The sequence below is a fragment of the Notothenia coriiceps genome, unplaced genomic scaffold (assembly GCF_000735185.1).
Source record: "Notothenia coriiceps isolate Sejong01 unplaced genomic scaffold, NC01 NC01_scaffold00037246, whole genome shotgun sequence".
Taxonomy (NCBI): Eukaryota; Metazoa; Chordata; class Actinopteri; order Perciformes; family Nototheniidae; genus Notothenia; species Notothenia coriiceps.
This window is the reverse complement of record NW_011369947.1, coordinates 5,539,959-5,550,523: the sequence shown is the minus strand read 5'-3', so window position 1 is coordinate 5,550,523 and position 10,565 is coordinate 5,539,959. Positions and strand designations below refer to the sequence as shown.

At 41.5% G+C, this 10,565-nt stretch overlaps 1 protein-coding gene across 1 annotated transcript in view; it reads right to left on the bottom strand.

Moving 5' to 3' along the window:
• The window catches only part of LOC104966322 (inosine-uridine preferring nucleoside hydrolase-like), a 22,610-nt gene extending 19,361 nt beyond the window's left edge, over positions 1-3,249 (bottom strand). The window contains exons 1-2 of the mRNA XM_010795510.1: positions 3,213-3,249; positions 2,682-2,688 (exon numbers count right to left, since the gene is read on the bottom strand). Of these exons, the coding sequence (XP_010793812.1) occupies positions 2,682-2,688; positions 3,213-3,249 (44 nt within the window). The remainder of the gene's footprint in view (positions 1-2,681; positions 2,689-3,212) is intronic.
• Between the last annotated feature and the right edge of the window lie 7,316 nt (positions 3,250-10,565).

The following is a 10,565-nucleotide window of genomic DNA, read 5'->3' as shown; positions in this document are numbered from 1 at the left end:
TGCCATGCTCCCCACAATGCAGTTCGGCGAAGATTACAAATCTTCTACGTGACCCCATTGAAGTGAATGGGCGAAGCGTTGAAAGCATTTTTTGATGCCTGTAGTGTAGACGGGCCGTAAGCCTCAGCTTTCCTCGTGTTGAATGCTAATAATGTTACAGAATGATGTATTCTAAAACTGTATGATAAATACAGTCTAACCTATCTACTGTCATCTAAAAAAAAAAAACGTGTGTTATATGTGTTTGTGTGTGTGTGTGTGTGTGTGTGTGTGTGTGTGTGTGTGTGTGTGTTGTGTTGTGTCGTGTGTGTCGTGTGTGTGTGTGTGTGTGTGTGTGTTGTTGTGTGTGTGTGTGTGTGTGTGTGTGTGTGTGTGTGTGTGTGGCCTAGCATTACTATACTTGTGGGGACCCAAATGTGTTTACACAGTCACGTGTGGGGACTCGCCTCCCTTATGGGGACAAAATGGAGGTCCCCATGAGGGGAATCATTAATTTTAGGGCGAAGACTTGGTTAGGGTTAGGGTTAGGCATGTGTTGGTTATGGTTAAGGTTAGGATAAGTCACCAGGAAATGCATGTAAGTAAATGTAATGTCCCCTGAAGTGATGTATACATGGTATGTGTGTGTGTGTGTGTGTGTGTGTGTGTGTGTGTGTGTGTGTGTGTGTGTGTGTGTGTGTGTGTGTGCGCACGTGTGTTTATCCTTGAAAAAATGCAAGTTCAGTGGTAACAGCTGGTTTACCTTAAGCTCAGCAGTTTGGAATTGACTACCAATAGATGGAAATCCTAACAAGCAAAGTAAAACAAATGTGTGATTGTTTACGTGTGAGCATTTGTGTGTGTGTGAGCATTTGTGTGTGTGTGAGCATTTGTTGAAGCAAATGAGTGTAATCTCGGCATTTTCTCTGAATATAGATCACCAAGCTAAACAGGGACAACAGTGGTTTTATTCCACCTCATACATCGCAACACAATCTCAATTACCCGCACTAGTGGGCATAATATGAATGGAGAATTTATGCAAACATTTTTAATGCACTGTTACCAATACTATTACGACCTCCTCTGTTTGAACAGAAAGTGTGTATGTGCGTGCATATGTTTATTTGAGTGACTAGAGTTAAAAGTTTGTGGGAAATGCTTCTATTTTTGCATTAAGGTTGAATAACAATTATAATTGCTGTGAGGGGAAGATGTTTTTGTAACATATCTTGTCTCTCTTGATGCGCAGCTGTGCAGACCACTGAATCTTCTGAGGAGAAATTCAATGTCAAAACAAAACAAAAGACAATAAGATTTATACAACAGAGCAAACAAGACCCAGAAGAAATGAGGGGAAAGTACTGAGAGAAAAGCCCATCTTCTGAGTCTGAGTAATCCTTCTGGTTCTCTGAAGAACACCATAGAAACTAGGGTGAACAGTTTGCTTAAATATGACTTATTTTGCTCATTTTTAGGTTCTTATATGTATTTTGTGTCTTTAATGTGACATGTTTTCATGTTTTAATGTTCAAAAAGCTCTTTATTGTTCTCATACTGTCTGTGCTGCAGCACCTCTGTTCACCCTCTGTCTGAAACCAGAGCCCAGTCTGCTCTGATTGGTTAGCTGGCCAGCACTGTTGTGATTGGTCAACCATTTACAGATGCCCCACCTCCAGCCTATCAAGTATAATGTGTTGGTAGCCAATAGAAGCGCAGGGGTTACATTGTGATGTCACTTTGTTCCAGAAGTAAACAAAGGAGTCCAATGGAGGCGTTTCAGGCAGGGAACACAGGGATTTTAGCATTTGCAGACCGTTTCCATGCACACAAACATACATAACACAATAGATAGGGCCTCTTTAAACCATTTCTCTGAAGATTAGCCAATACAAGAAGAAGGGGTTAGGATGTGGGGTAAATGGTACAGTTTCAGGCCGCCCCTTCAATAATGAGGGTTAGGTTTGACCCTAACCCCCCAACATGTGGTGTATGCGCTGCCACCCCCGCCCGCATTCTGTCTCTTGTCTCACTCTGGCACCATTTAGTCAAGAGATGGCACTAGCACCTCACCTCCATGCCATGGCCTTCTAGTTTTACAGCCTGAGGGAAAGTAGGGGAAACAAAAGAGAAGGAAAGGAGAAGCAACATGATGGAGAAACTGACACATGGAACACAGAGAGAAGGTGTAAGGGGGAGGAAGGAAGCGAGAAAGATTGCGAGAGAGACAAAGAAACCAGTTCGTTGTTGCATAACAGCCTGATTTAACAGGTAGTATAATTGATTTAGAAGAGCAGACCGAGCTAAAACTGGACCCATTGCTCAGGCGGGGGGTAGGAACTAATCTTCCACTGCCGGTGGGGAGAAGAGGATCATTTTACTCTGCCGCACCCCCTGGACTCCTTCCTAAAAATCTGAAGTGACTCAAACTCCTCATCTACAATATAGCCAGAGCGGTGGAGCGAGGAGGCGCATTCCTGCTGGGCATAAGTGCCGTCAAGATCACTTAGTGTGTGCTGCGGCTCGGGGACAGTAAGTGGAGGCGGAGCGAAGGAGGTGTAGAAGATGCTCGTTCTGGCAGATGGAGTCCCTTGATTGTTACTCTCTGTCCGATGTCTTCCCAGTTCGCTTCACATATTGGAAAGACTTCTACAATAACATGCACACATAGCAAAGTGTTCCATTGCGTCACCTTACCTTACATGTTTCCTCAATTAGTTATTTTGTCCTAACAATCCTATGGAAGGCACACATCTTTGTATAATTTCTTCTGTGCTCTTTGTAGTCAGCAATATTTACATTCGACCGAAAAAAAAAGTTTTGCACGAATGAGTCCTGAAAACCCGGAAAATAGTCAACATTCCTTGATTTTCACGTAAATGTCCGATGCGTTTATGGGTAAAAAAACAAACAAATGACTAATTAAGACAATTTAACGTCATCACTGCGTACACAAGTCAGTTCTTGGCATAGCGGTGGTGACTCACAGCCATGTGTTTGTCACAAACATTTCTGCAATTTTTTTGCGGGACGGGTGGCACAGTGGTCTGTGCGTTTGATCATCAGATCAAGGGGGTGTTGGGGAACTCCAGTTCGAAACCCGCTCCCGCCCCACTGCTTCAGGCCGTCCGTTGTGTCCTTGGGCAAGACACTTCACCCGAATTTGCTCCTGTGGGTATTGTCCACAGTACATGTATAATATCAATGTGTACTTGTAAAAGCGCCTCGATGACTTTGAGGTGTGAAGATGGGCGGTGTGGCGCAGTGCATTGATCAAGGGGGTGAAACCCGCCGCCGCTGCGTCTGTAAAGCCGTTGTGTCCTTGGGCAAGACACTTCACCTGAACTTGCTCCTGTGGGTATTGTCCATAGTAGATGACCATTACATGTATGTATAATCTGTATATGTAATGTGTATTTCTAAAGCGCTTTGAGTCATTGATAAAGTGCTATAATAAATATAAGGATTATTATTATTATTATTAATTTTGAAATCCAATTGAAAGAATACTCTTCGTTGAGGGAACCCTAGCAATGTTTATTTCTGGGTCAGCCTAGATGGGTATGTCATGCCTGCAACACTCCAGTGATATCTCTTAGGTTCAATTTGTACTTGCAGATATTGGCTTCTTGTCAGTCTTCTCTTCTCTGTATGTCCAACCTGTACATCTGATTTTTCTTTTCTTAAACACTTTGGTTTCTCTTGGTCCTGGTACTTGATTTCCCTGTGTTTGCCTTTCCAAGTTACTCTTTGGGGGGTGTTTCTCCTGACGCTGAGCCTTGACCCAGGACTGTGTCCATGAGCTTCCCACCTGCAGTGCATTTCTCTCAGTTGTCAGCTTGAGCCTGTTGTCTTAGCTCTTCACCCCAAGCCTGTTACTCTCAGTTCAATGCTCGGGATAACAACTCTCTCCGACCAAGAGGTTTTTCCCCTGACCTGTCCTTGACTGTCTTTACCCTCAGCTCCTGTAGTTCTTCCGAGCATCCTCTTTTTCTTAAAGTGGACCTATCATGCTATATTTGAAAAATATATTGTAGGGCCATACCTATATAAAACATGTCTGTCAAGATTTTTTTCAAAATACCAAACAGATCACCCATTGTAGCCATCCCTCATACTGCTCAAACCCCTCTTTTGAAGCCATGTTAGAGAAACNAGAAGACCTCCTAGGAACTAAAGCACTTGAAGCTTTGAAACTATTCATGGAAAATGTAGTCTATTTGTAGACATGTCACCAATAGGTTTCCATGACACCTTACAGTTGGACAATAGCTTGCAGAAGACAGACCTCGAGTGAGGATAGGTTTTGGAAGAGTTACAGAGTTGTTTTAAACTCTAATGCAGGGTTGCCAACTCTCACGCATCTGGCGTGTGACACACGCTTTCACCCTCAATCTCACGCTCTCACGCTGCCCAAGCTATTCTCTCGCCAAAAACAAGATGAACCGGCGATCGTTTTTGGTTGGTTATTTACAATGTTGAGTTGACAGCTGCTCAAGGTGTCGATCCGCCCCCACCACTCTTAACAACGTTAACAGACAGCAGAGCAGTGGGAGCCGGTTGGTTAATCCCCGACCCGTATTGCGCATGCGCAGATCTAAGATCCAGTAGAAATGGTAAGAAAGTAAAAGTCTGCTGCTTATTGTTCTACTAGGCCAACAGAGTCAAAGAGTGTATGAGAGTGAGAGTGTGTTAATTCATATATTTGGCGGTTTGGAGTAAGTCTATAGATTTGTTTGTGTCTGTGTGTTTCATGTACAGGCCTCTCACGATAATTAACTTTGTTGGATACATTTTTCCGGAAATTATTGCGATAAATGATAATATTGTCGGCACCGTTGTCTGACCATTTTAGACCACTGACATCATGAAAATATATAATAATAATTAAAGTACGTCCTTTCAAACTGCTAGTCACATCCTCATGTAAATGGAAATTTATCGAGGTCAGAAAAGTTATCGAGTTCATTTTTATTTATCGTACGATAAGTCAATTAATTGCTTATCGCGACAGGCACACAATAAAACAGTGGAAACAAACATGTGTTTGACTTTCATTAGTGAATAAAACTGTGTGCCCTTTATTCTGTGTCCAAATATTGTGTATTTGNTCAAAAATCTTGTCTTGAAAGAGTCTTTCAAGACATCCGTTGTTGTTTAGTTTTACTTTACACGACACTGTTCAACACTTCATTCTGCTTCACTCTTTAACTAAACAACAACGGATGTCTTGAAAGACTCTTTCAAGACAAGATTTTTGAAGACATCCGCGTTCTTGTGACACGTAAATACTACGCTTCCTATGTTTTGGTGCGGACTGCGTTCACACCAGCAATGAACCGCTCCAGAGTTCGCAAGCAAGCGTTCCGAGACCACCTATTTTAGCGGACCAGAGTCCGGTTGTTTAGTTCACTCAAGAGGTCTCACACCGACCCAAATGAACCGCACCAAGCGGCTAAACGCACCAGGGTTCGATTCAACCGGACTACACAAGGCTGGTGTGAATGCACCCTAAAACAACTCTGTAACTCTTCCAAAACCTATCCTCCCTTCATTGACTTGTGCCCTTTTTTGTCTGCTTTTGAGGTCTGTCTTCTGCAAGCTATTGTCCAACTGTAAGGTGTCATGGAAACCTATTGGTGACATGTCTACAAATAGACTACATTTTCCATGAATAGTTTCAAAGCTTCAAGTGCTTTAGTTCCTAGGAGGTCTTCTAATCGGGTTCTTTACACAAACAACATGATCGGGACACAATTTGGTAAAAGGGGGACATGAGTGAGACAAATAAAGTGGCATCTGTGCTTGTGATGCTAGTAATGACAGTTTAATGAGTGTGATAATGATAATCTAATTTGACAACACATTCATTTGTGACTGCAGGGACATGTTTACTACTTTCTCCTCTCTTCGGCTCCCTCTCCACGTTGAGGCATTTGAAACTGCTGTTCCACACATTTGCATCTAAACCCCATTTTGTTGTCTCTCTCATAACTTCTCCTTCTATAAAGGACCCGACTTGACTTCGCTTCATCAGGTTTACTTTTCTGCATTTACAACCAATCTGTTCTTCTTCCTGGTTTGATTCATTCCCCTCTTACCAATGTACCTTGGTACCTATCTCGTTCTATTGGCAAATAAACCCTGCGAACCTACTTGATTTCTTTTCCTCACTTCGCTTCCTTTTCCTCTGTTCTAACTCCACTCCCTTCTTCACAAACTTCACAAAGTCATTCCGCTCTCTCCCATTTTCTCATTGCCCGCTAAACACTTGAAAGTTCAATTTCTGTGTCAATTTTTTTTACAAATAGTGCTTTTAGTACACTCTGTGTCTGGAAAATAACAAGCGTTCGGAATCTAGGAGGTGTTTTAACACCATTTACTCAGGTGGCAGCTCAATTGTCCCCAAAGTTTAGGTTTAGGAACACCTACTCTTTGAAAGGCCATGTTTTCACCGCTTTCCTTTTCCTTTTTGCCCTGAGCTTAAACACTCCACTTCCAGACCTTAACTCCAGCAAAACCAACTCGTTTTTTTTCTTCAGCAATATTTTCTGTAACGTGTTTACTTTTTCTTCTTCTGCTCTTGCTGTTTGCTTCTGCTCTCGTGTTTTCCCAATGTAACAATGTTATTTTTTTACTCTTCTATTCATCTTTCTTCCTTTTGTCACTTAATGCTCAAAAAAAATGTTTCAGGGCCTGCCATCCCACTCACATTCTCTCATTCATCCCCACTGTGTGTTTTTGCTCCAATCCTCAATCATGCAATGATGGCCTAAAGGCAGAGGATTATTGTGAAATAAAGGTCATTGCTACATCATTACAAAATCACAAAAGTCATCAGTCTCACAGTACTTCAGTTTATCGATAGAAAAAGCATCAAAACGATAATTTGGGAATGGGAACCACGGTGCATTCTGGGATGTCCTGGCCATCTATGGAGGATTGAATCTATATTAATGGCAGAAATCCTTGAGATCTATAATATTTTTTTGGTCATTTTTCGGCTTTTTTGGATTCAAACAAATAAAGTACAGAATATATATGATTGCCCTTAACAACAGAAGCTCTCGGCTGAAACAGAGGAGCATTGTTTTAGAAAAAGAAGAAGAAGATTGGACCTTTATTAATTTAGTTTCCACTCTGTCATACACTTTTTTTAACACATTTTTTTTTACACATTTTAGTAAATAAATGACAGTTATCCTTATGAATTAAGAGTAGGAACCTTGGATCAGTGTTACTAATGCTAGCACATCTCTGGTGTTTGGTGTGTCAACACATTTAAAACATGTTAAATATTTAGAGGTGTCACTCCCTTGTTTCCATGTTGCTATACAATGTAATCCAATTCTCCTATTTTTGAAAGTGATATTACTTGAAACAAGTTGTGAAGAAATGACGTTACATTTGGCTCACCGCACAGGTTTAGTCAATGGGTTGTGGTTGCTTGTTTCCTCAAAAGATGGCTGACTTGCTGTTGATAATATCACGTTCCCATTCCCTGTTGGTGTAAAGTTTCCTTCTGATCACACCAGTCAAACATTGAGTGCTTTTCTACAGTAGTGTGTAAACCTCTCCTGTCCTTTCTTTGTTTTTCACCTCTCGGCTTCATCCATACCATCCTCATTGGGACATTGATCGATGTGCCGCTCTAGCAGACTGTGACAAGGTTAGGAACTTTGGCCTCTGGAGGGGTGTGTGTGAGTGTGTGTGTGTGTGTGTGTGTGTGTGTGTGTGTGTGTGTGTGTGTGTGTGTGTGTGTGTGTGTGTGTGTGTGTGTGTGTGTGTGTGTGATAAACTCAACTGTTCATTGCGTTGATTTGCACTAAATTGTGTGTGTGTAGGATGTACAGGAATTAATTAATCTGATGTCAACTTGAGGAACACATGAGGCATGTCATTCTGAAGTGTCTCATGTTATTTTGTCTGAGTTTATTCTTGTTTTCAGCCCTTGTGTGTGTGCGCAGGAGTGTGTGTGTTTGAAGGCGGTTTGTAACTGTCAAAATAATGATTCCACTACTCAGCTTCTTGCTGCTGTGGCAGTGAACTGAGTCGATATCTATGACAAATCCAGAGTCCAGTCGTGTCTCACAGTGTGCGCGCACACACACTCACACATATACTCAGTCATACTTCTGCTCTCTCTGCTTGAACCAGACATATTGATCGCTCTGCTATGGAAACCCCTGTTAGGAGTTTGTCATGGTTCTCAGCTTATTGCTTCCACCCGACAGCTCAGCACTCTGTTTAGCTGTTGTTTCTTCGGGCAAAGTTGAACGTACATATTTACAAAGACACAAGTTCACATACACACACACTCACATGATCCATTTGTTCTGCATTAAACTCAGTCCGTGAATCAGATCTGTACATTGTCCAGAGTTTCCGTTCCACACATATAGCACATAACAGTAGATTGTTCACACAGACATTTTCTCACTTTCTGGAAACACTGTTTTAGTGGAGGTGCATGGGTAGATTGTGCACCATGGTGAGCATTATACCACAGCCAGCTGACATTTGGTCAAAAATAACTTTCCGCCATCCCTTGAATTTCACGACAAATCGCTGCAAATTACATATTTCTGTCACATTAATCCTAATTTATTAGTCTGTTTTACGAGACTTTTTTTGTTTTTTTTCTTTGTCCAGCAGGAAGCAGCTAATCGAGCTAAAGCCGGCTAGCATTTTGGTCGGAAAAACGGTTATTCAAAGTCAAAGTCAACTTTATTGTCAATCTTCCAGTTTGTGTGAACAGACAGAGAGATCGAAAATACTGTTTCCCACAAACCAGAATATAAAAACAAATGTATATAAAATATGAAAATATGTGTTCAAATATTCCCACTGAAGTCTGGAGAAGGACAGAGAGGATGTCTGGGTAAACAAAGGGACAAATGAGGAGAGCTGGGTCCAGATTTATGGAGAAAAGTAGATATAAGCCGTGTCTCGCCCCTCTCATCATGGGAGACACAAGATCACTGGCTAATGAAATGTACGAGCTAATGGCCTTAGCTTAGAGTGAGACGGAATATATGGAATGTATTTGAGTATACTTTATGGAAACATGGCTGCACCAGGATACATCTTATGGCAACGTTTCCATCGATGGCCTCCGGACTGTTTGGGCAATGTCTCATCAACGTTTACAGAGATTTCTACAATGGCTTCCGAACTGTTTAGCCCGACTCACATTGCACAGATATCTTCATCATGTCCCCCGGGTTTATTAAAGCATTTTGATTCTGATTACATTGTTAGGGGTTATAAAGAGGTGAGGTAAGGTGGAGGAAACACCTCCTGATGTCTGCGTCTCTGCATCTTGGCAACTAGTAGTTACCATAGTGACGGAGTTGGCAACAGTGATAATAATAATATCAGCTAATAATTCCAAAGATGAGGATTAACCTGGAAAGCATGGAGATGGCAATGATTATGATTATACCTCCCTAAGGTTCATAATAATATATACTTGATTAATTCCTGCGTTTTAGCTTAGCTCTCCGCCAGTCCCCCCATGGTTAGCAATTATTCAGAACAGTGTTCAAGGGCGCTCGAGTATTGTAGATGCTTAGTCAAGCAACAGGACCGAATAGCTACACAACAGGAATGTGACCCCTATGGTTCGAGGGGGATCTCTCCAACCACTGGGACAATTCAAACACTTATTAATTTAGATTGACTTTATCTTGGAATGATCTCTTTTGCGTCTCTTATTAAATCAATTAAAAATAAACAGGAAGTATAGTAGTGCAAATGGTCAGGTAGTAGCAAATAAGTTATATAAATAAAATATACAAGACCCCATGCACAATTTCCTTCTTTACAGCAAACATGTTTTCACTGCCTTGAAGTGTTTATATATTTTACCATCTAAAATGATATCAAGGACTTGAATATTGCACATTTAAGAGGTAGGAAGCCTTATCAGTGACAGGTGGGTAGCCCCAGCTAATTCAGGTCCAATGGAATTGATTATTTTCCCCTTAAAACTTGGATAAATAACATAGCTTACTCTGCGGCCAATTGTACACCGGGCATCCAAAATGCATGTGTTTTATAACTGCGAAAACGCCTTCAGATCACCATAAGTAAAATAATAAAGTGGCGCTATTGAAGAGTCTGATTAAAAGGAGGAAAGATGTGGATCCAGAACTCACGGAGATCCGCCATAACCATAAAAACATGGGAAGGCATAGGCAGCTATAGGGCAAAGGTCCAAATTGTTACTGGACTTTACCCCCACTAACAAAGTTAAGACCCTTCTGAATGCCAGCAAGCAAGGTCCAACACATATTAGTAAGGCCTATACACAGGAGGAAAAAGAATGATGTTCTATTAACCCTCCTGTTGTCTTCGGGTCAAATCTGACGGATTTATACTTTCATCAATCATAACTTTTTTGTTTTTTATTCGATTGCATCAAAGCTTTATGATATCCTTCACAGTAGACATTTGAACATATACAATTGCTGATCACCACCTTCATTGAAGTTTGGATGATTTAGTCAACTTTGTAACACCCACGCACGCACGCACGCACGCACGCACGCACGCACGCACGCACGCACGCACGCACACACGCA